Source organism: Erythrolamprus reginae, chromosome 11 (assembly GCF_031021105.1).
Source record: "Erythrolamprus reginae isolate rEryReg1 chromosome 11, rEryReg1.hap1, whole genome shotgun sequence".
NCBI lineage: Eukaryota > Metazoa > Chordata > Lepidosauria > Squamata > Dipsadidae > Erythrolamprus > Erythrolamprus reginae.
This window is the reverse complement of record NC_091960.1, coordinates 1,362,907-1,388,611: the sequence shown is the minus strand read 5'-3', so window position 1 is coordinate 1,388,611 and position 25,705 is coordinate 1,362,907. Positions and strand designations below refer to the sequence as shown.

Here is a 25,705-nt window from a genome sequence, read left to right as displayed (position 1 = left end):
CGATCATGTCCCCCCTTTTCCTTCTGTCCTCCAGACTCTACAGATTGAGTTCATGAAGTCTTTCCTGATACGTTTTATGCTTAAGACCTTCCACCATTCTTGTAGCCCGTCTTTGGACCCGTTCAATTTTGTCAATATCTTTTTGTAGGTGAGGTCTCCAGAACTGGACACAGTATTATTCCAAATGTGGTCTCACCAGCGCTCTATATAAGGGGATCACAATCTCCCTCTTCCTGCTTGTTATACCTCTAGCTATGCAGCCAAGCATCCTACTTGCTTTCCCTACTGCCCGACCACACTGCTCACCCATTTTGAGGCTGTCAGAAATCTGTTTTGCTCTCTCCCTAAACTTGCCTGTAGTTTGACTTACCCATAGTTTGGCATTTTGTGAACTTTGGCACAAGGATCGTTGGAGGACAAGCTTGTGGATCAAACCTCTCTGGCCTAGTTCTTTGGCCCCACTATAGTCTTTGGTATCTACAAGAGGGCATGAATAGGGCACCAACTTTCCAATCAGCTCTGAGTAGTAACAACAATAGAACAGGGGTCCTCAAACATTTTGAACAGGGGGCCACTTCACGGTCTCTCAGACTGTTGGGCGGACTAGACTGGCTAGGTGGGCATAGCTTGGTGGCCAGGTGACTGCGTGGACGTGGCCAATTTAGCAGTCCATTTTGCTGATTCAGCAGTCTATTAAATCAGTGTTTCCCAATGTTGGCAACTTGAAGATATTTGGACTTCAACTCCCAGAATTCGCTGGCTGGGGAATTCTGGGAGTTGAAGTCCAAATATCTTCAAGTTGCCAAGGTTGGGAAACACTGCATTAAATAATACACACAAATTTTAATTTGTTTTCCTCCTGGGTGTGTTTAGTTTGCTTTTGTTTGACTGTTTTTTAAAACTAAATCATATTTTTAAGTTGTTTACTACGAGTCTGGTGGTCCACTTCAGAGAATTCAGTTTTGCAACATTTCTTCTCAATTCTTGTAACCCAAGGAGGCTCTGATCAACATCTCTCATATCTCCCTCCCTCCCTCTTTTACAATAGCAAATGGGGTGAGGAAGAGAAACCAGGACACTCATGCCCTCATCACCTCGAGGTTCGATTACTGCAGCGCTCTCTACATGGGGCTACCTTTGAAAAGTGTTCGGAAACTTCAGATCGTGCAGAATGCGGCCGCGAGAGCCATCGTGGGGCTTCCAAGATTCGCACACGTTTCTACAACACTCCGTGGCCTGCATTGGCTGCCGATCAGTTTCCGGTCACAATTCAAAGTGTTGGTCATGACCTTTAAAGCCCTGCATGGCTTTGGACAAGACTACCTCCGGAACCGCCTGCTACCGCACAAATCCCAGCGACTAATAAGGTCCCACAGAGTTGCCGTTCTCCGGGTCCCGTCAACTAAACAATGTCATTTGGCGGGCCCCAGGGGAAGAGCCTTCTCTGTGGTGGCCCCGGCCCTCTGGAAACAACTCCCCCCAGAGATTAGAATTGCCCCCACCCTCCCTGTCTTTCGTAAACTACTCAAGACTCATTTATACCGCCAGGCATGGGGGAGTTGAGATATTCCTTCCCCCTAGGCCATTACAAGTTATGCATGGTATGTCTGTGTGTATGTTTGGTTTTATAATAAGGGTTTTTAGTTGTTTTATTATTGGATTGTCACATGCTGTTTTTATCATTGTTGTTAGCCGCCCTGAGTCTACGGAGATGGGCAGCATACAAATCCAATAAGTTGTTGTTGTTGTTGTTGTTGTTGTTGTTGTTATTATTATTATTATTATTATTATTATTATTATATTGATGGATACAGAGATCCAAGTAGCTGCTGGGGCACCTTCTGCAGAATCCCCTTCAATCCTGGCAGGGCCCGAGGACACCTGGTTGAATCCCATTCCCATTTCCATCCCTTCCTATTTCAAATGCATTCTCCCATTTTTACACCCCATTGCATTTCATTCCATCCTATTCCCACTTCCAACCCATCCTATTCCATCCCACCCCATCCCGCCTCGTCCAGTCACACGCGCAGAATCTAAGGCCCTGTCATTAATCCTAATGCCAAAACAATGAAACTCGCAACTGAAGGTCCACCCTTTCGTTTGTGGCAGGCACACCTGTAAAGGCCCGACAGCAGGTAGAACCCTTTGGGGACTGGTTTCAACTGAGAAACAGTGCAGATTTTAAAGCAGCACAATCTCTTCCCTCTGTCTTGGAGCTGATCCGATTCTTAACTTGGCGAGAAAACAATTAGACTGTCATCTATTGTGTTTGACAACCACTCTGCCCTTCTGATGCCACCGACACATTGCGAAACAGATGCGTGGGCAGCTTTTCCCGAACTTAAACCGCGAGCCTGGAGGAATTTTTTGCTATCTGAGAGCAAAACAAAGCCCAGAGAGATCATGATGAGTTTCTTTTTCCCCCGTCGCTGAAATAATTGTCACACTTTTATGTGGCTTTCTTGGGACGGTTAGGATGCAAATCAAAGAACAGAAACTCCTTAAGGTAGTAGAACCATTGTGCCAAAAAGCGCACCCCAAAATTGGCAAGAGTTGTTGACCTCCGAAAAGGAGCTGGCATTTTTTATGAAGGCCCCGTCAGCATTTGAGCCCGCTGATGTCATTGACTCGGAATGTGGAATGGCAAGAATAGATACCAGGGCACAGATTTTAAATTTTAAAAAAATCAGGAGATTTGCAGTGTTTTAATAATTGCTCCAACGTGGTTGTTAAGAAATTGCAGGCTTGGAAGGAAAGCTAAATCCAGGTTGTTTCTGTGGAAGGATGGCTTTAGAGTTTAACTCCCTCTTTCTTTGAGAATGGCATCGACTATCAAATTTATTTATTTATTTATTTATTTATTGATTGATTGATTGATTGATTGATTGATTGATTGATTGATTGATTGATTGATTGATTGGATTTGTATGCCGCCCCTCTCCGCAGACTCGGGGCGGCTAACAACAATGGTAAAAGACAATATGTAACAATCCAATTTAATAAAATGACTAAAAACCCTTATTATAAAAACCAAACATACACACAAACATACCATGCATAACTTGTAATGGCCTAGGGGAAGAAATATCTTAACTCCTCCATGCCTGGCGACAAAGGTGGGTCTTGAGTAGTTTGCGAAAGACAAGGAGAGTGGGGGCCGATCTAATCTCTGGGGGGAGTTGATTCCAGAGGGCTGGGGCCGCCACAGGGAAGGCTCTTCCCCTGGGCCTCACCAAACAACATTGTTTGCTTGACGGGACCCGGAGAAGGCCAACTCTGTGGGACCTTATCGGCCACTGGGATTCGTGCAGTAATAATGGGTTTTTTAGTGTTTCTCTTAAATTATTAGATTTGTTATACAGTATATTGTTTATTATTGCTGTGAGCTGCCCCGAGTCTACGGAGAGGGGTGGCATACAAATCTAATGAATGAATGAATGAATGAATGAATAAATAAATAAAGTTGAAGTCCACAAGTCTTGAAAGTGGTCAGTTCAGAAACGCTCTTCTGGGCGACAATGCAGGCCAAGGGTTTTAACCAGGATTAAATTCCAGGAAATCTATGAACTTCAGTGAGAAAGAAAAATAGCTTCATTTTCACTGACCTCTAACTGAACAATTAGCTTGTCTTGTTATTGATTTATTGGATTGGGGGGGGGGGAGCCACCTTTATAGCATAATCTATGACATTTAATGCATTTAAGTAATCCCCCTCCCCGAGATAATACGATTTGATGTCAGCTAAATGCATTTCTGCTAAATTCTCTGAAACTAAAGCTTTCATATGAACCATATTTTTCACACATATTTGAGGAAAAGTAAATTATGTTTGTGCTGACAGATCTTTAATAGCAAGTGGCACCTTAAAATGTTTTTAATTTGGTTACAGGCTTGGATCAATTAGACATTTTGATTTCTTTTTGCAGGAATATTTTTAATATTTTCTAACATTGCAAGAATGACACTAAATATAGGATGGACATCAAACAGGGTGTTGAAAGAGCGATTATCTGTTTTCAAAAATGAAATGTTTACAGAAAAACACAGATTTATGGTGCAGTTTATTGCCATATTTAGGCTAAAGTTCCTTGAAAGACATGATGTGAGGGGAAAGGGGGCTATAAATATATATTTTGAAAATAAGCTAGCTTGCATCCTTCAGTTTTTCCTAGCTTTGCATGTTGAGATGAAGTCCCCCTACTTATTATTCCCATTGTATGAAATGGTAAACAAAGAGCTGAGCACCGAGATAAGATTTGGACAGAAACATGCAGTTTTGTTAAGATTTTTTAAAAATGATGATTACTATGTGTTTGCTTTTGAATATAAGGTTAAATAAGGTTCAGGAGGGAAGTGTTTTTAATAGTAAAGTGAACACAAGAACAAGGAGACACAATCTGAAGTTAGTTGGGGGAAAGATCAGAAGCAACATGAGATAATATGATTTAATGGAAAGAGTCGTAGATGCTTGGAACAAACTTCCAGCAGACGTGGTTGGTCAATCCACAGGAACTGAATTTAAACATGCCTGGGATAAACATAGATCCGTCCTAAGATAAAATACAGGAAAATAGTATAAGGGCAGACTAGATGGACCATGAGGTCTTTTTCTGCCGTCAATCTTCTAGGTTTCTATGTTTCTATATTTTCTGCTGTTTACATTATAATAGAATAACAGAGTTAGAAGGTACCTTGGAGATCTTCTAGTCCAACCCCCTGCTCATGCCCATTGCAGACAAACGGATGTCTGATATCTTCTTAAAAGCCTCCAGTGATGGAGAATCCACAACTTCTGGTGGCAAGTTGTTCCACTGGCTCATGGTTCTCACAATGTCCGCCTTAGCTCTAGGTGGGTTTTGATAAGTTTCATCTATTGCTTCTTGCTCTGCCTTCAGAGGTTGAGAATCTCCTGTTCCTACCACTTTTAAACTTTTTATCTCCCTCCGTCGATCACGAACCAGGGCAAATAAGCCCAGCTCTTAATTTGCACTGTAAAACGATTGTCCTCCCATCACCCAGCGGCATCTATATTTGGAGGCCGTTTGGTGCCTGCAGGAAAGACGGGCCTCTCACAATTGTCCCATTCTGGAAGCGTCCGCCTTCGATGGAGTAACTCGGTGGACACTGTGGGCTCCTCTGTTGAATCAAAGGGCAGCAGGAAAAAAGGGAGGCCTCTATTTGTCTCTCTTCCACCGGCGGAAGCCCAGGAGCTGCCCTGGGACAGCTTTGCTCTGGGCTTGACTCTGATGAATGGAGCGTGTGGGCTGGTTATCCAGGAAGCCGTGTGAGAGGGCCTGCCTCCCCTCAGCCCTCTGGGCTCCTAGAATCCCATTCCGTTCGCCTGGCAGAAAGCCCACCAGTTGCAGGAACTGGGCATGGCTTAGTCTAGTGAAGAGAAGGACCAGGGGAGACAGGATAGCAGCCTTCCAATATCTGAGCGGCTGCCTCAGAGAGGAGGAAGGGGGGTCAAGTGGTTTTCCAAGATACCTGAAGGCCAGACAAGGAATGACAGATGAAACTGAACAAGGAGAGATTCAAGGATGTTGAGACTCTAGAAAGAGTGCAGAGAAGAGCAACCAAGAGGATGAGGGGACTGGACGCTCAAACAGAGGAAGGACGGTTGCAGGAACTGGGCATGGCTTAGTCTAGTGAAGAGAAGGACATGGGGAGACAGCCTTCCAATATTTGAGGGGCTTCTCCAGAGAGGAGGAAGGGGGTCAAGCGGTTTTCAAGATACCTGAAGGCCAGACAAGGAATGACGGATGGAAACTGAACAAGGAGAGATTCAACCTGGAAATAAGAACATTTTTGACCGTGAGAACAATCAACAACATAACAGAAGTTGCTTTCGGAGCTTCCTTGATCACTGGAGGCTTTCAAGAAGAGATTGGACTGAGCATCTGTCAGAAATGGTGTATGGTCTTCTGCTTGAGGTGGACTAGATGACCTGCAAGGTCCCTTCAACCAAGAGGATGAGGGGACTGGAGGCGCAAACAGAGGAAGAACGGTTGCAGGAACTGGGCATGGCTGTTCTAGTGAAAAGAAGGACCGGGGAGACAAGATAGCAGCCTTCCAATATTAGAAGGGCTTCGCCACAGAGAGGAAGGGGGTCAAGCTGTTTTCCAAGACAACTGAAGGCCAGAGAAGGAACGATGGATGGAAGCTGATCATGGAGAGAGATTCAACCTAGAAATAAGGAGAATTTTCCGGACAGTGAGAGCAATCAACCCATGGAACAGAAGTTGCCTTTGGAAGTTGTGGGAGCTTCATTCATCACTGGAGGCTTTCAAGAGATTGGATTGACACCTGTCAGAAATGGTGCAGGGACTCCTGCCTGTAGTGTGAAGGGACAATTTACAGTAGGTAATTTTAAGCCCAAATTAAACCCTGGGAAGTTGCGTTCACGTTTTCTTGTATAATAAGTACTTTGGATGGCCCTTGGATTGGTCAGTGGCTTATATTTTGCCTGCTTGTGAATTAGATGCCTATCTATCAACAAAGAGGCTCGATTTTGGCACAGAAACGGTTCTATTGTAATCGCTCACCTGCTGTTCTCAGTACACAACGCCTGCCTAGTTTTCTGTGTGACAAGGACTGGGTGTAAAACAGGATTTCATAACATAAACATGGAAGTGGATTGCAGGAAATATTACTAAACATTGCTTTTTCGCCCCAGCAAAGTTGAGAGTCGCTTTTGCCATCCATGGTATGATTGGGGAGCTGCTGCTGGATCGGATCGGCTGCCCATTTTTGTTCCTCTTGGGTCTCCCTATAAGGGTCCTTATAAGACCCCTGTGGGCTCCACGTATTGCTTGCTGGCTACATACTGTTCCAAAACCGGCTTGTTTTGCTGTGTACAGCTACACTTAATCTGGTCTTTCCCCCAAAACCCCGTCTCATTACAATTTATTTCATTTTTTAAAAAAGAAAATATCATCTTTATTGAAGATAAATAGGGGAGGGGATACATAAAGCAAAAGGACTATGCAAATATTGGTACAAATGTATATGGATTTGAGTACACAGTTATAAGTCAAAGTACACACTTATATATATATAAAAGGAAAAGAACTAAAGGGAAAGGAAGAGAAGGAGAGAAAAAGGAAGAGGAAAGAGAAAGAAGGGGAAAAAATAAAAGAGAAGTGAAAGAAGAAGGAAGGAAAGAAGAGGTGAATTCATAAATTTATCAGATGTCGTAACAATGTCATCAGTTGACCCGATTACTCTACAGCATTTAAGCTCTTTACTATCAGTATAAATGAAAATTTTGAGTTTCCAAACTTGAGTTAGAGTTTAAATTTTTACCATGTTGAATTTGTTCATCCTTTTATCAATGATTTGTAGTATTATTTTATGGGTTCATGGGATAGTTGTTTGGGTGAAGGTTAAGAGGATCATGATGGAGTTGACCTCTGTCCTTACACGGGTAGCCCCATATAGAGTGCATTGCAATAGTCAAGACGAGAGGTGATGAGGGTGGGAGTGACACTGCAGAGCGCCTCCTGGTGGAGGGAGGGTTGCAACTGGTAAACAAGACGAACTTGCGCAAAGGCAGTTGTTTGAGAATCAGCCTGGATTCCTCCATGATTGATCTTGTGGTCAGAAGCCGGCTGGAAAGGTTACAAATTATGATCACATGACCCCGGGACACAGTGACCGCCATGAATATGAGTCAGATACCAAACACCTGAATTTTGATCAAGTGACCACAGGTACGCTGCAGTGGTCATAAATGTGAAGAATGGTCATAAGTCTCTTTTTTCAGTGCCGTTGTAACTTGGGACAGTCACTAAACAAACTGTTGTAAGTGGAGGACTACCTGTAATCACCGAGGCACTGTCAAAGGAGTTGGTGGACGTATATTTTTAGCATTTCTGCTGTGGAGGATCCCCAGTTTTGGATACGTGCCCTGATCAGGTAGTTGATTTATATGCCACCCTCTCCCCCCCCCCCCCCCCCACTGCCAAAGAACTGCCTTCGCCGTTCATCGCAGGTCCTTTATAGCTCTTTGTAATTAGGAAATATAATTTCAATACATTTCTGCAGGGGCGTGAGGTTAGTGCAGGGTTCCAGTAATTATACTTTTAGCTATCATTATCTCCCCGCAATTAAAATCCACCACGAAGGTATAATATAGACGGTTACAGCCACACGGATGTATATATATATATGTGTGTGTATGTGTGATAGAGAAAGCAGAAGGTTATTCATCACCATTTCTACCTCCGTTTGTTTTTCCAGTTCACTGCTGGTTTATTTGTGCCGGAGCTCTTCCTGCCTTTTTAGCCATTTAAAAGAGCTTTAGTAGTTGGAAAGAACTCAGGGGCGCTAATGGCCACTCATTTCCCTTGGCACTTTGAAAGTGGAACGCAGTGGGCATTTAATACAAAAATCACATTTTCCTTCTGGGGTCCTTGGTGCTCTCTGAGCTGCAGATGTTTCATTACCCAACTAGGTAGCGTTATCAATGCTAGAAAGGAGGAGGAGGATGGTGGGGTCCTTGGTCAGCTTGGTTGTTTTTTTGCAGATGTTTTATGACCCATCTATGTAACATCATCAGTTCTAATAGGAGGGAGAGGAAGACAAAATGACTGGGTGTGTGTGTGTTCAGCACTCTCTGAGCTTGGTTGCTTCCTTGCAGATGTTTCATTACCAAACTAGGTAACCACATCAGTGCTAGAAGGAGTGAAATCGTGACTTGCATCTCTGTGCCTCCATTTTTCTGGGCAGAAGGCTTCTATATCAATCTGTCTAGTCTGGAGGACAGAAGCGAAAGGGGGGGGGGCACGGTCGAAACATTTAAATATGTTAAAAGGTTAAATAAGGGTTCAGGAGGGAAGTGTTTTTAATAGGAAAGTGAACACAAGAACAAGGGGCCACAATCTGAGGTTAGTTGGGGGAAAGATCAGAGAAAATATTATTTGACTGAAAGAGGGGTAGATGCTTGGAACAAGCTTCCACCAGATGTGGTAGGTCAATCCACGGGAAATGAATGTAAACCTGCCTGGGATAAACACAGATCCATCCTAAGATAAAATACAGGAAATAGTAGAAGGGCGGACGAGATGGACAGCGAGGTCTTTTTCTGCCGTCCGTCTTCTATGTCTCTTCCATAAAATGTTTCTTTCCTGGGAATGTCAGACCTTCCGGTTTGCCCTTTGGCTCTGCTCTAAAAACTCTTCTCTCCCCCCTCCCCTTTCCCCTCCCCACCAGGGTTGAGCACCGAAGGGATCTACCGGGTGAGTGGCAACAAGTCGGAGATGGAAAGTTTGCAGCGGCAATTTGACCAAGGTAGGAAGGACCCAGAGCCTCGGGGCCTTTGATTGAGACGGGGGGGGGGCAGTTTAGGAATGGGGGGAGGCAGATTATCGGGGTGGGGTCTCTTGCTTTTAGCCTTTCCTGGAAGGCCAGTTGGAGACAGATGCACCTGCAACGGGAGGGCCTTCCAGAGGACAGGCAAACTTTTTAGCTGGGGCTGCCCCCTCGCCTCCTCGGGGGGGGGGGGGGGGGGGGGGCTTCTCTTGGTCTTTTCTTTGCAGCTCTTTGATAGGCCAGCCTGACCCTTGAGTCCTCTTCTCCACACAGATCATAACCTGGACTTTGCCGAGAAGGATTTCACTGTGAACGCCGTAGCTGGAGCCATGAAGAGCTTCTTCTCAGAGCTGCCGGACCCCCTGGTGCCCTACAACATGCAGATCGAGCTGGTGGAGGCCCACAGTGAGTATAATAGCCGCCAGCCCTCACGGCCAGCCTCTCAGGACACAAAAGGTGGAACCTGCAGTTGTGTCACCAAAACCCACCAAGAGCACTAGCGGCACCGGCTTCTGAGCTGTTGAACACCCAACTTGTGTGTCAGGCAGTGTGGTTGCTGTAGAGCAGTGTTTCTGAAATAGTGGGGTGCAGAGCGATGCCATAGGGGGCACGCGACCCCAGAGAACGTGGGGCTTTTTTGCTGCAGGGAGCGAGGGTTTTTTGCATCGACCAATAGCACACAGAAATGAAGTGCAGATGGCAAACCCTTAAGAGACACTGGCTGGCTGGGGAATTCTGGGAGTTGGAGTCCCACCCACCTTAAAGAAGCCAAGATTGAGAGTTTTGGGCCTGGGGGTCATTCTAGGAATCCTTTGTTCTGCTTTCCAGCTTCTCCTGATGGTGCCAAAGTCCAAACAGACACACACACACTCCTTCTTTTTTCCCTTTTTTTGAGCCGGCAATGCTGCTGTTGACCATCCTGAATTTCACTGCAGATGCACTTAAACTTGTGGGCGCTGAGAGCTCTTTAAATATTGAACTGTGTGGTCTCTCTAAGTGGAGTCTGGCGTCTCTGGCTCCTGATAAACGATGCCTTCGCTTTTCTTTCTCTAAAACAGTGTTTCCCAACCTTGGCCACTTGGAGATATTTGGACTTCAACTCCCAGAATTCCCCAGCCAGCGAATGCTGGCTGGGGAATTCTGGGAGTTGAAGTCCAGATACCTTCAAGTGGCCAAGGTTGGGAAACACTGCTCTAAAAGACACTTTTTTGAAATAAAAAACGAAGCTCAGGACGCTCTCCTCTCTGCTGACGGACTCACCCCGCGTTTATTTTTTAACAACTGCAGAATAGAAGCAGAGGCTGCTGTTGATTTTAGGACTTGGCTTGTTGGTCAAGCAGCCCCTGGTAATATTTATTGTGGCTGCTTCCACAGACACCCTTAATGCAACAAAAATGGGAGAAGTGTGGTTTAACTTTTATTATTACCCTCAGCATCTTGGGCTATTATCGTAAGGTATTAGCAAGTGCAAACTAAAAAGCACAGATGTGAAAAATGGAAGAAATCACCATCGTGCAGATAATAAAATACCAAGGACCCTAACTATTAAAACTAATTAACAGGGTCATAAAGACTTGGTAAATAAAAATGCAAATTCTTAGGTACTAATATTTGGCTGCCAAGCAAGGCTGTGTCTCTGTGTGTCTTTTGTCTCTTCTGTTCAATTGTGTCTTAGAAGACGGACGGCAGAAAAAGACCCCCTGCTCCATCTAGTCTGTCCTTATACTATTTCCTGTATTTTATCTTAGGATGGATCTGTGTTTATCCCAGGCAGGTTTACATTCAGTTCCTGTGGATTGACCAACCACGTCTGCTGGAAGTTTGTTCCAAGCATCTACTACTCTTTCAGTAAAATAATATTTTCTCATGTTGCTTTTGATCTTTCCCCCAACTAACCTCAGATTGTGGCCCCTTGTTCTTGGGTTCACTTTCCTATTGAAAACACTTCCCTCCTGGACCTTATTTAACCCTCACCTACAGAAAGATATGAATAAAATTGAATGGGCTACAAAAATGGTGGAAGGTCTTGAGCATCAAACGTATCAGGAAAGACTGAATGAACTCAACCTGTAGAGTCTGGAGGACAGAAGGAAAAAGGGGGACATGATCGAAACATTTAAATACGTTAAAGGGCTAAATAAGGTTCAGGAAGGAAGTGTTTTTAATAGGAAAGTGAACACAAGAACAAGGGGACACAATCTGAAGTTAGTTGGGGGAAAGATCAGAGGCAACATGAGAAAATATTATTTGACTGAAAGCGTAGTAGATGCTTGGAACAAACTTCCAGCAGACGTGGTTGGTCAATCCACAGTCACTGCATTGAAACATGCCTGGGATCAACATAGACCCATCCTAGGATAAAATACAGGAAATAGTATATAGATGGACCAGGAGGTCTTTTTCTACCGTCAATCTTCTAGGTTTCTAACTGCCTTCTTAGCTCGTACCCCCCCTAGGAGAACGTTGTAGCGGCAGCCTCGGCTGATGTTGGGGGACGGGGCAGGATAAATAGGTTTATTCCTTAGTCGGGTGTGGTGGTTCCACTGGAGGACCTCGGAGGGCGTATGTGGGCCCCTCCTGGAAAAGGCCCTGCAATCTCTCGCCTCTTTTCTCCCCCTCCGCAGAGATCAACGACCGGGAGCAGAAGCTGCAGGCGCTGAAGGAGGTGCTGAAGAAGTTCCCCAGGGAGAATTACGAGCTCTTCAAATACGTCATCTCTCATTTGAACAAGTAGGTGGCCCCCCCGGCCCCTGCCGGCCCTCGCCCACTCCGTGGCGCCCCAGGTTGGGCCTTGGGGGAAACCCCCCTGGGACGGCGGGATTCCTCCCCGGCACTTCTCCCCAGCCGCTTCTTTCTTTATTCTATTTTATTTATTTATTCAAATTCTTCTTTTTTTTTAAAGGTTTATTTGGTTTTTCAAATACAATAAAAAGGAAAGAAATCTCATTCTATTTCACTTTAGATTCATCATTAAAAAGATGAATAGAAAATTAGATAACTACTATCTTACTAAACGTAAATGCCTGACCACCCACCCACCCCCCGTTTCCCCCCCCTCGCAGGGTGAGCCACAACAACCGGACCAACCTGATGACCAGCGAGAACCTCTCCATCTGCTTCTGGCCCACCCTGATGCGCCCGGACTTCAGCACCATGGACGCCCTGACCGCCACCCGCATCTACCAGACAATCATCGAACTCTTCATCCACCAGTGCTGCTTCTTCTTCTACAGCCGGCCCATTGCCGAGCCCCCCGGCGCCGCCCCCAACTCCCCCTCGGCCCTGCCCGTCAGCAGCGCCCCCTTCCTCTCCTCCACGCCCGTCCTGGCCCAGCCCTCCCCGCCCCAGACGCCGCCCCCCTCGCCCCAGTCCCCCCTCCAGCCCCTGCTCCCGCCCCAGCTCCCGGCCGAGCAGCACACACTGTGAGCCCCAGGCCCGGTCGGGACGAAAGGCCCCCCTCCTCCACGGCAGCGCAAGGGGACGAGGCGGTCCGCCCTGGCGCCTCTCGGCCGGCCCTCGCCTCCGCCGGGCGGGCCCAGACTTCTGCGGGGCTGAGCCACGGCGGACTGGACCCCCTTGGGAGCCTGCTTCGGCCTTGGGTGGGGCTGGCACGGGGAGGCCCCGCTGGGCTTACAAGCAGGAGGACGCGGTTGCAGAGTTCCATTGGGATCTACTCGGTTCAGCCAGGTTTAGCCCGGCCAGGGCGTTGGACCCCCTCCCTCCCTCGGCCTCAATCTGCGTGTGGACAGAGGACTGTGAAGCAAGGGGGGGGGGGTCTTCCTTCCTTCCCTCCCTCCCCAGGCACATTCCAGGAACGACAGAGGCCTCTCCTGCAGTGCTGGACATCTCACCTCGGTCCCTTTCTTTTGGCTCCATCCCCAGTCGTGGCTCCGAAGAGCTGGACCCACCCACCTCAAGCGAAGGCCGGACGGTCACCTCCTCTTGACCGGCGGCATGTCCGAGCAGAAGAGTCCGGAGCGTTGGTGGCTGGCAGAGTTTCTCTCTCGGGCCAGGCCCGGCCGTCTCCGTGGCCATGCTGCCTCCCTTAGGACAGATTGTGGCCTCTCTCACACCACCCTCTTCCTCTCCCTCCCCCCTCCCCCCATTCCCCGGAAGGACATTGGTGTTAGCACTTAGCAGAAGGAGAGAGAGAGGAGGGGGCCGAGGGGGCACATGTCCATTTGCAAAGGCGGTTTGGAGTCACAAGAAAGGCTGGTGTCGGTTGTGTTGCGTGTGTGTGTTGCGTGTCTGGTTGGAAGCGAGAGGGGAGAAGCATTGTTAGCATTGAAGAGAGAGTGGGTCAAGCCCACAGAGGGGGGTCTCTTTCCTACACCCACCCCACCCCCTGGGCAAAATTGGGGGGCAACACAAGGTGAGTGATAAGCATGGTGTGTTTGGGAAGGCTGTTGCAATGGAGTCTCTGGGAGGAGCCGAATAAACGGGGGGGGGGGGGGGGGCAGAAGGAAAGATGGGGGGGAATCAGGGGTCCCGCATGAGGATGTGGGGGACCCCTCAACCAACTCCTGGGGGGAGTCCAGGGGTTGCTGACCGGCCACAGAGGGGGCAGCTCTGGCAGGGGGAAGAGATGCGGATGGGAAAGGCAAACGTCCTGTGGACAACCACGAACCCCGGGCGTTGTGGCTCATTCGGGGCCACCACCTTCCTTGGCACCTTCCCCCGTGTGTCGGGCCCCTGGAGGAAGAGGCTGGGGGGGCCTTCACCCTGTGGGGGGGGGCATCCCCTCCTTCCCAGCCGACGCTTGGCTCGGTTGCCTGTGTGAAGGGGGTTGTGTCTCAGCAGTGCCTGGCAAACTGCCCTGTTTGTGTCCCTGCGTGTCTGTGCGTGTGAGGGGCCTAGTAGTTCTCACCCACAGGGCAGTTGTAACTGGAGTTTCCACGGTACCACTGGGGGGGCCAGAGGGGAGCGATCCTCGGGGGGCCATCCTCACTATCTTTTCGCACTTTAAAATGAAACCTGTGGTTTATTGCTGTTTTTAGGGATACTTGTGTTACATTCATTGGGTGGGAGTGAAATTCCGGTCCTTCTCCCACCCCCCCAAAAACCCTCTCTTCCATTCTGCTTCCTGGTAATCCAGAGACCCTTCCTCCTCTTCCTCCTCCTCCTCTTCTCTCTCTCTTATAAATAAGCTGAATTATGTGCCCCTTATTTTAGAACCACATTTAAAAGTTGTATCTGTGTCGGAATCGTGTGCTTTGAACGGCCCCTCTTTGCAAGCCTTCCTTTCTATAAAACTCTCACCGCCTTCTTCTCTTGTGTAAATAATGGGAATGGTTTGTTTTCAACCCTCGACAAGGAACAGAGCATCATTGACCCCCCCCTCCATTATGCATGCAACATGTGCAACAAAGACACAAACACACAAATAGGGAGGAGGCTGGGAAGGCCCAAAAGGTTTCCTTCAGGTGGGAAAAACACACCTGGGGATCCCACCTGAGCTGCAGCCTTGGGGGCCGTTGACCCAAATGGAAGGCTGACCGGGGGGGGGGGGGGGGGCAGGGGCCTTCCCTTGAGCGCCCTTGTGTCCAGTGCCACTGTGCCTTCTTCGTGAGTGTGCTAAAAAGAATCCCCCTCGACAATTGCTGGCAGCTCTTGAAATTCAGGGAAGGCGGCCACCCTTCGGTCTGCTGCCAGGCCACTCGGCCCCCTGACCTCAACCCCCCCCCAGCCCAAAGCTGGAAATGGGCAGGAGAGAGGAGGGACCGGAGGCTGCTCTGCCCACACACAGAGGTCAGCCTGTGGCCTTAAGATCTCCGGGGGGTGGGTGGGTTAGAGGGGGCTGCTAAGGTGGCAGGGTGATGTGTGCTCGCACCGGTGGCTCTGAGTGCTGGTGGAGTCCAGCACAATCCTCCTACTGCACCTGGGCAGGTGGAGAAATCACGCACCCTTACCCTACCTGCCCAGGTGCAGTGGCATAATTGTGCTGGACTCTGCTAGCACTCAGAGCCACAGCGGGGAGCACACGTCACCCTGCCACCTTAGCAGCCCACCTCTTGGGGGGGGGGCAGTTTTCCTGGTGTCTGAACCGAGATTGGAACCAAGACCCCTGCAGAGTGGCAGCTGGTCTCCTCGCCCGTCGTCATTCCCTCGTTCGGGACCACTTGGCATTGGCCGGCCCTTAAACTAGCCTGGGTACCTCTAAACAACCTGCCTACTTTTTCATTTTTATTTTTTTTGGGGGGGGCAGCACCTCTCCCGTCTAGCTAGAGGCGATGCCCATTCGTCGCCCTGTGGGTATTCTTCAATCCAGACAACGGGTCGCCCACAAATTGGGGCCCGGGTCTGCCTCTTCTTGGTCTGAAACCCGCTTTTCTCGGCCCCTCTTCCGCTGGGGGGGGGGCTGCAGGAGGCAGTTTTTCCATCGCCATCCCGTCACCAAGATGGCGGCGGCCTCTGTGCATTCAGCCGCGTGCGCTGGGCAATTCCTCGTGCGCTTTTACGGACACGCCTCGTCCCGCCACTGTGGCCTTGCTCCCTTGGAGCGCACCGCTGGGCTCTCTTCTTTGGCAGCGAAGTGCCCGGCAGGATCGGTGGTTCTGTTCTCCCATTTCTTACTAAGGCCCGTCTGGTTCTCCCTTGCCCAGTAAAAACCAGTAGCCTTTTGGGGCTCTCTAGTTCTGGTTCCCAGGCTCCCCCACATGGGCCCTCTTTTGGAAAGCCTTGTCTTGAAAAAGCTCCGAATTGCTCCTCTGAATCCTTTTGTCCTTCGGTGGCTTAGCAGTGCTGGCTCAGCCCTTTTTTTAAAATTTCCCCCGAAGTGGACCCCTTCTGCCTTCGGTTTCTGGCCCTCTTTCTTATCGCTTCTCTAACCAGCCGGTGGCTTCCCCTAACGCAGACGGTCAGTTTGCCTCCAACTCATCTGGTCAGTATTCTTCAGCCGCCCCTCTTGATCGGCCCTAGTCTAACCATTAGATCAAGTCCCCTCCGTCCCCTTTCAGTAAAATGGAAGTACAATAGAGAGATTGTATTCCAAAATGTAGTTTGAAGCAGGGCATAAGTTATTGTTTTAAAATAATCTCTTTTTTTTTTCCTGTGTATATTAAAAAAATTTTTTTAAAGCCACATCCATTTCTCAAATTGTATGGGAATAAAACCTCTGAAAAGTTGGATTTAGTTCTGCACTCAGCTTTTGGGTTGTTTTTTTTCCTGGTACTTGCATTTCCACATTGTAAAATTATCTGTTGGATTAACATTTTAATGGAAGAAGACAATGATGGACGGTGGTAAAACGTGGTAGTAGTTCCAGCTAAACCTGTGCCCAAAACAAGCTCCCCAGAAAAAGCAAGCAAAAATTACCGAAAAGACCTGTATGTAAAAAAGAAAAAGGAAAAAAAAAGGTTATTTCTCTGTATTTTTAGGAGCCTAACGACATCCTTTAGTTCAGTGTTTCCCAACCTTGGCAACTTGAAGATATTTGGACTTCAACTCTGGCTGGGGAATTCTGGGAGTTGAAGTCCAAATACCTTCAAGTTGCCAAGGTTGGGAAACACTGCTTTAGTTATTGGTGATAGACTATATTTCCTTTTTATGCTTCTATTAAGGACGTTTTTAACTCTTTGTGGTTCTTTCTCTTCCCCCTCCTCTCTCAGCCCATCCAATTAGTGCATGAAATTGTTGAAATCTCTGGGCAAACAAACGAAAGGAAAAAAAAGCTCTCCCTTTTTTGCTGAATTTAAACAGGAAAAAAAATCATGTTATTTGCTACAGAGTATTGTATGTGTCTCAATGGGAATGGTGTAAAAACTTAAAGGCCTTATGTGATATGTATCATAGTTAATAAATCAATCTTGTTAAAAAAAAAAGGTGGGTTTTTTTTCTTTGCCCTCTACTCGTCTTTTGCATGTTTTTGGGGGGCTTCTGTTCAGTATTTCTCCACCTGGGCTATGGATGATGGGTGTCAACGCAGGCTGGGGGATTCTGGGAGTTGGAGTCCACCCATCTTCACGTTCATCTCCGAGTGGCCAATCTTGAGATTCCCCGCTCTAAAGCATCTGACGGTGAGGGGTGCTCGCCCCCGGGGCTCTTGAGTGCTAGCGGAGTCCAGCGCAATTCTGTCACTGCACCTGGGCAGGTAGAGAAATCACACACAGGCGCCCGTGGCCTTCCCTTAAATAACAATATACATTGCTCATAAAAATAGCACTCAAAGAACCCATCCTGGATCTGAAGGAATGAAATATTCTCATGGAATATTTCATTTGCACAAGTATTCCATTTGCACCACAGCAGGTTGAATTGATTGTCCATCAGTGTTGCTTCCTAAGTGGACAGTTTGATTACACAGAAGTTTGATTTACTTGGAGTTATATTCTGTTGTTTAAGTGTTCCCTTTATTTTTTTTGAGCAGTGTATATATTTATTGTGCATTATCTATCGCAGTGTTTCCCAACCTTGGCAACTTGAAGATATTTGGACTTCAACTCCCAGAATTCCCCAGCCAGATACCAGGAATTTTGGGACTTGAAATCCAAATATCTTCAGGTTTCCAAGGTTGTGAAAGGTTCAGTGAGTTTTTTAAAAAGAAAAACAACCTTTTAAGCCTTCTGCAATGTAGCTGCTGCCCTCTAGTGTCGAGCCCTTGCAATTTTAGCTTAAAGCCATCTTGGTGTCACCTTTAACCTCTCTGGCTGGGTCTTTTATTTCTTATTGTTTTATTTTCATTAAGAATTCTTATGGCTGCCCAGTTGAGACACTGCAGCTCTGGTCAGCATGGAACACATTAAAATAACCCCACCAAACATGCAATCAAAATCCAAAATATTACAGCCCTCTCCCGTTGTGAGTTCAAAGCTCAAAGGAAAAAAGCACATTTTTACTGCCTTTCCAAAGGTCAACAGGGAGGACGGAAGGCTGAGTCAACCTTGAACCTACTGAGATTCGATCTGCAAAACTGCTGGCAGCCAGTGATCAGCGGAGGTAGCCTGCAGCACTGCCCTCTAACCATTGCACCACTGAGTTGAGGACTGTATAAACACCTGGCAGACTTTGGTTTGAAACCCTTTGATGCTTTTCCACCCCTCTCAGCGCACAGTTATCCATCCCTCCTTCTTCTGCTAAAAGAGGAGGGAGAATGCCCTTAAATTGCAGGCCTTGCAGCCCGAGCGCAAGCAGGCTGCATTGCTACTACCTGGTGCAAAGAAAAAGCAAACAACACAGCAAGAGTTGGGTAATTTTAGACTTTGCTTTTCTCCTTGTTTGGTGGGATTTTCATATTTGTTAGTGAGAATCAAAAGCAAACCAGTTATCCTGGAAGGTAAATGGGACGTCTTCTTGGGTGGGAAAAGGCCATTTTAAGCCCCTGCTTAATGCAAGATTTTGTCAGTTAAAACATGAAGCAAGACCCACTCTCCTTGTTGAGTTGGGAGTTGGGCTTTGAGTTTGAACTTGGAACAAAACTTCCAGCAGACATGGATGGTCAGTCCACAGTAACTGAATTTAAACATGACTAAAGAAATAGTATAAGGGCAGACTAGATGGACCATGAGGTCTTTTTCTGCCCTCAATCTTCTATGTTTCTATGAATGAGGCAGGAAGGAAAGAAAGAAGGAAGGAAGAGAAAGAAGGAAGCAACGAAGGAAGGAAGAATCCACAGGAACTGAATTGAAACATGCCTGGGATAAACACAGATCCATCCTAAAATAAAATACAGGAAATAGTATAAGGGCAGACTAGATGGACCAGGAGGTCTTTTTCTGCCCTCAATCTTCTATGTTTCTATGAATGAGGAAGGAAGGAAAGAAGGAAGGAAGGAAAGAAAGAAAGAGAAGGAAGGAAGAATCCACAGGAACTGAATTGAAACATGCCTGGGATAAACATAGATCCATCCTAAGATAAAATACAGGAAATAGTATAAGGGCAGACTAGGTGGACCACGAGGTCTTTTTCTGCCGTCAAATCTTCTACATTTCTATGTTTCTATGAGTTTTTTAATTTCAGGAAGAAAATGGGCGTTTCCTGCAAATTACCAGTATGCAAAAGGTGAATATCCAAATGGATGTTTATATTCTGCCACTAATTCAGTGAAATGAGGTAACAATAGCCTTAATTCCCTTGAGCTAATTTGCTTTTAAATTACTTGGACCCAGAAGTGTGCTCTGTAGTTGCTTCCGTGGCCAGCAGATGGTGCTATTGTTCAATTTTGCTACCTGTTGTGTACAGGTGACCCCATCAGTCTCTTTATTCCCAAATTGCAACAGGAGAGTACAGGTAGTGAAACAGCGCAGGTAGTCCTCGGTTTATGATTACAGCTCAGCCCAAATTTTACATTGCTAAGTGAGGCATTTTTAAAGTGAGTTTTGGCCCACTTTACGATCTTTCTCGCCACGGTTGTTAAGCGAGTCGCTGCAGGGAGTCGCTGCAGGTGTTAAGTTAGGGACACGGTCATTAAGCAAAGCTGGCTTCCCCAGTGACTCGGCTTGTCCCAAAAGGGGGTCCCCTGATTGCAGGACACTCTGACCATCACAGGTACGAGTCAGTTTACCAGTCGTCTGAATTTGAAGCCATAACTTATGCGGATGCTACAAAGGCCACGAGAGAGAAAAATGGTCTTAAGTCATTTTTTTCCAGTGCCGTTTGTAAACTTGGTTGGTCACTATATGAAACAAAGAAACATAGAAGATTGACGGCAGAAAAAGACCATGTAGTCTGCCCTTCTACTATTTCCTGTATTTTATCTTAGGATGGATCTATGTTTATCCCAGGCATGTTTACATTCAGTTCCTTTGGATTCTTCCTTCCTTCTTTCTTTCTTTCTCTTCCCTCCTTCCTTCCTTCCTTCCTTCCTCCCTTCCTTCTTTCTCTTCCTTCCTTCCTCATTCATAGAAACCTGGAAGATTGACGGCAAAAACAGGCCTCCTGGTCCATCTAGTCTGCCCTTCTACTATTTCCCGTATTTTATCTTAGGATGGATCTATGTTTATCCCAGGCATCTTTGAATTCAGTGACTGTGGATTCTTCCTTCCTTCCTTCCTTCCTTCCTTCCTTCCTTCTTTCTTTCTTTCTCTTCCTTCCTACCTTCCTTCTTTCTCTTCCTTCTTTCCTCATTCATAGAAACCTAGAAGACTGACGGCATAAAAAGACCTCCTGCTCCATCTAGTCTGCCCTTCTACTATTTCCTGTATTTTATCTTAGGATGGATCTATGTTTATCCCAGGCATCTTTGAATTCAGTGACTGTGGATTTACTAACCACGTCTGCTGGAAGTTTGTTCCAAGCATCTACTCCTCTTTCAGTCAAACAATTTTTTCTCACGTTGCTTCTGATCTTTCCCCCAACTAACTGCTCTGACTCTCCGGAGAGGGGCGGCATACAAATCTAAATAGTAATAGTAATAATAGTAGTAGTAGTAATAGTAGTAGTAATAGTAGTAATAGTAATAATAATAATATTGTGCCCCCTTGTTCTTGTGTTCACTTTCCTATTAAAACCACTTCCCTCCTGAACCTTATTTAACCCTTGAATATATTTAAATGTTTCAATTAACAGATTAGTTTTAAAATATCCAAAAGGAAGACAGGGAGGAGGACCCTTTTTGTGGAAGGGCAGAGCCTAAGAAGGACTGTCCTCCCTAAAGGAGGGCCACTGGTCATCTTACCATCCTAGACTATCCCAGGCTACAGAAGCCCGGCTGAGGTGAGAGGAGGGTGCACCGGGCAGCTTTGCAAAGGCAGGTCAGTTGGCACAGCCAATTCCTGCCACTGCCGGCTCTGGCCCCCCTCTCCTGCTCGCCAGCCCAGCCCACATCCGGCAGTGCAAGAGTTAACAGGGGTCAAGCGCATGTCAGCAGCTGGCAGCGTCTGGAAACCAGGAGCCCCCCAAGAGATCCCGGCTGACACGGACGGGAAGCGGCTGACTGACAGCTAAGGCTCAGCCGGTGTCAAAGGCCTCCCCAGCTGGGCCACGGGTCAGATTTGGGCCGGGTCCCTTCGGGCGGGAGGGGAAGGGGGCCTCCTGACACCCAGCCTGCCCCCCCTCACCCGTGCACCACCGGACGCCCCCCCCTCTGGTTGGACATGTAGGCCACCACTTGGAGGAGAGCTCTGCCGAGGGGGTGGTGGTGTAGAAGGATACTCCCACTTGCACGAATGCACTCAATAAAGTTGCATTGGGGGGGGGAAGGGGACCCCCTCCCCTCCTCTACAGCAGCCGAAAGGTAGATGCAAAAACTGGAGGTTGATACGGGGGGGGCAGTGCAGCCCACCTTGCCTGTTGCTCAATGGGGCTGGGGGAGGGGGAGGGGGAGTAAGAAAGAAAAAGAAGGAAGGAAAGAAAGAAGGAAGAAAGGAAAGAAGGAAGAAAGAAAGGAAAGAAGGAAGAAAGAAAGGAAAGAAGGAAGGAAGAAAGAAAGAAAGAAGAAAGGAAAGAAGGAAGGAAGAAAGGAAAGAAGGAAGAAAGAAAGAAAGAAAGAAAGAAAGGAAAGAAGGAAGGAAGGAAGAAAGAAAGGAAAGAAGGAAGGAAGGAAAGAAAGGAAAGAAGGAAGAAAGAAAAGAAAGAAAGAAAGAAGAAAGGAAAGAAGGAAGGAAGAAAGGAAAGAAGAAAGAAAGAAAGAAAGGAAAGAAGGAAGAAAGGAAAGAAGGAAGAAAGAAAGAAAGGAAAGGAAGAAAGAAAGAAAGAAAAGAAAGGAAGGAAGGAAGGACTCATTTCCATAATCTGACCAAAGGCAGCTTTGCCAATTCAATTTTATTTCCGACTTCCGCATGGAACCAACGTCTCCCTTTTGTGCTGCACATCAAGAAAAAACAATTATTATTTTTTTAAAACCACAATAACACCTCAGGATTGACAGCTGCCATGCCTGACAAGTTGATTTGTCAAACCGGGAGTGGAGTGGGATGGAAGAAATCCAGGAATCGCCCAGCTGGCTGTGGCTGAAGGTATTTGTGGCCCAGCCCTGGGCATCAAACGGGGGGGGGGGGGCATCCAACCTGCCCCCCTCGCTCTGCACATCTCCGTGGTCTGCCCAGCACCATGGGGCTGCTGGTGATCTCTGCCCTCCCGAAGCCTTGGCCCGTCAATCAAGTGCAGGGTGACATGATGGACCTTCCTGGGCTATTACGTCTGAAAGATGTCCATTATCTGCTCATCTCCAGCATTCCTATGACATGGGCTGCCAATCAGCCCTCCTGGAGAAGGAATGGACTTACTTTGGATGCACCCAGGCCCATTATTTGGGTGGGTGGGGGGTAAATGGAGGGCACCCCTTTCTTCGCTTTCCCTCCCTCCCTTTCTTGTTTCCTCTTCCTTCCTCCTTTCCTTCTTTCTTCCCTTCCCCTTCCTTCGTTCCTTCCTCCTTTCCTTCCTTCCTCCCTTCCCCTTCCTTCCTCCTTTCCTTCTTTCCTCCCTTCCCCTTCCTTCCTCCTTTCCTTCCTTCCTTCCCCTTCCTTCCTTCTTTCCTCCTTTCCTTCCTTTTCTTCCTCCCTCCATCCCTCTCTTCCTTCTTCCTTCCTTCCCCTTCCTTCTTTCCTTCCTTTTCTTCCTCCCTCCATCCCTCTCTTCCTTCTTCCTTCCTTCTTTCCTTCCTTTCCTTCCTCCCTTCCTGTGTTTATTTGTATCCTGCCTTTATTGTTTTTACAAATAACACAGGGCAACTGACATATCCAACACATCTTCCTCCTCCCAGGTCCCTCCTCCCAACAACAACCTTGCAAGGTGGGTTGAGTTGCAAGAGAAGGACTGGCCCAAAGTCACCCGGTCAGTTTTTATGGCTAAGGCAGGACTTGAACTCACTCCCACTTTCTACCCTGGTGCCTTAAATCACTAGACCAAACTGGCTCCTCTCTCTCTGCTTGTAAATGTCAATTTGTTTTTAACTTTGGTTCTCTGCTGTTTTGATTCCTGCATTGATAGGGCTGCCTTGTTAATTAAATTGAATTAATAAAATTAAATTTATTTGCTGCCCATCTCTCCTTGGGGCTAATCCAGGCACTTTACGCAGTAATTGGGCTGTTAGAAACAGCATATTATGGTGCAATTACGAGGCACCTACAGTTACGCAGGCGAGAGGGAGGGCGTAGAAATTAACAAACAAATACATTTATTTTCCAAAGCTCCCGGGGGGGGGGGGGGGGTGAAGCTATGAAGGAAAAAGGGGATTTGAGTTTGAAATAAGGAGGAGTATTTTTCCCCCCTGACCTTAGTTGCTTAGCTTCCTGGAGTCAAAGGGGCTCCATTCCTGGAGGGTTTTGAGCAAAGGTGGGCCAGCCATTCACCTGCGCAGCCGGGGGTGGGCTAGATGACCCCAATCATCTCTTGCAAACCCAGGCTCCTACGCTACTTCTGATTGTTCGTGCAAATTTGGACGGGCTGATCTTGTCTTGCCAGGGCCTCTATTTATTGGCGCTAGCTCCCAATGGCTTTACTTGACCCTGCTGTTCAGCCATGCTGGCATCCTCTCGGTTGCCTCAGCGTCCAGCCATCCTAGTCCAGTTTCCATTTAAAAAAAAAAAAATCCCTCCCTCCCAGGAAGAGGCAATCAGACTTTTTTGAAAACTCCAACTCGGAGGGGTTAAAGCCACTGCCTTACAAGGCAGACTTTGCAGGTTCAAATCCTGGTAAGGGCATGGCTAGCTGAGGGTTAGGATTAGGGTTTCAAGGAAATAGATCAATAGAATGGAATGGAATGGAGTGGAGTGGAGTGGATTAGAGTAGAACAGAACAGAACAGAATATAATTCTTTATTGGCCAAATGGTTGGACATACAAGGAATTTGTCTTTGGTGTATATGCATATATATATACATATAGAATGGAATGGAATAGAATAGAATAGAAACATAGAAACATAGAAGACTGACGACAGAAAAAGACCTCATGGTCCATCTAGTCTCCCTCCTGAACCTTATTTAACCCTTTGACATATTTAAATGTTTCGATCATGTCCCCTCTTTCCCTTCTGTCCTCCAGACTCTACAGATGGAGTCCATGAAGTCTTTCCTGATACGTTTTATGCTTAAGACCTTCCACCATTCTTGTAGCCCGTCTTTGGACCCCTTCAATTTTGTCAATATCTTTTTGTAGGTGAGGTCTCCAGAACTGAATACAGTATTCCAAATGTGGTCTCACCAGCATTCTATATAGCAGGATCATAATCTCCCTCTTCCTGCTTGTTATACCTCTAGCTATGCAGCCAAGCATCCTACTTGCTTTCCCTACTGCCCGACCACACTGCTCACCCATTTTGAGACTGTCAGAAATCACTACCCCTAAATCCTTCTCTTCTGAAGTTTTTGCTAACACAGAATAGAACAGAACAGAACAGAACAGAATAGAATTTTATTGGCCAAGTTTGATTGGACACACAAGGAATTTGTCTTTGGTGCATATGCTCTGAGTGGACATAAAAGAAAAGAGACATTTGTCAAGAATCATGAGGTGCAACACTTAATGATTGTCATAGGGGTCAAATAAGTAATCAGGAGAAAGCAACTAGTTACAGCCATACAGTCCTAAGTGGGAGGAAATGGGTGACAGAAATGATGAGAAAAAAATAGTAGTAACAGTAGTGCAGACTTAGTAAATAGTTTGACAGTGTGGAGGGAATTATTTGTTTAGCAGAGTGATGGCATTTGGGGGGAAAACTGTCCTTGTGTCTAGATGTCTTGGTGTGCAGGGCTCTGTAGGAGTTAAAATTTCAATTTTAAATTTATTTAAATCTTTATTTTAAATTGCTACACCTATGCTACAAATATATATGTATTCCGCGTGACCTGTTCCCAGCGAGCCTCCGCAGATGACCTCTCGGCCAAGCTCAGAGAAGAGGGAGGGAATTTAAGGGAGGACCCTGCAAAGACAAATCAAGAAAAACCACAAAGGTTTCATCTTTCCTTTGACGGACGGCTGACATCAGTGATTCTGAAGAACGGCACATGAAACCAAAAATGACATTCTTTGTCCTGCTGACCAAAGAAGACTCTGTCTCTTCTCAGATCCAGATGGACGTTTGTCTGAGAATCCTTGGGGGGGGGGATGGCTTTTTAACTTTTTGGCCAGATGATAAGGACTGGAAAAATGCAAAGGTCATGCCAGCCTTTTTTAATATACACTTTTAATATACACTGCTCAAAAAAAATGAAGTAAAGGGAGCCCTCCAAGAACCCATCCTACATCTGAAGGAATGAAATATTCTCATGGAATCCTTTGTTCTGTACAAAGTTGAATGTGCACAACAGCCGGTGGAATTGATTGTCAATCAGCGTTGCTTCCTAAGTGGACAGTTGGATTTCACAGGAGTTTGATTGACTTGGAGTTATATTGTGTTGTTCAAGGGTTCCCTTTAATTTTTTTTGAGTAGTATAGATATAGATATCTAGGAATGACTGAGTGTGTGGATGGTTTCTTGGGTTTTTGTGTATTTAATATTCATTGCTGTTTCCTCT

General features: G+C 46.8%; 1 protein-coding gene and 1 long non-coding RNA gene across 2 annotated transcripts in view; both read left to right on the top strand.

The window, feature by feature from the left end:
• Positions 1–16,452, top strand: part of ARHGAP35 (Rho GTPase activating protein 35) — a 52,292-nt gene extending 35,840 nt beyond the window's left edge. The window contains exons 4-7 of the mRNA XM_070764740.1: positions 9,217–9,294; positions 9,589–9,720; positions 11,940–12,045; positions 12,378–16,452. Of these exons, the coding sequence (XP_070620841.1) occupies positions 9,217–9,294; positions 9,589–9,720; positions 11,940–12,045; positions 12,378–12,741 (680 nt within the window). The 3' untranslated portion in view covers positions 12,742–16,452. The remainder of the gene's footprint in view (positions 1–9,216; positions 9,295–9,588; positions 9,721–11,939; positions 12,046–12,377) is intronic.
• LOC139174405 (uncharacterized) overlaps positions 1–17,135 on the top strand; it is a 177,322-nt gene extending 160,187 nt beyond the window's left edge. Inside the window, exon 2 of the long non-coding RNA XR_011560351.1 lies at positions 16,812–17,135. This is a non-coding gene — a long non-coding RNA (uncharacterized lncRNA). The remainder of the gene's footprint in view (positions 1–16,811) is intronic.
• Positions 17,136–25,705: the final 8,570 nt, after the last annotated feature.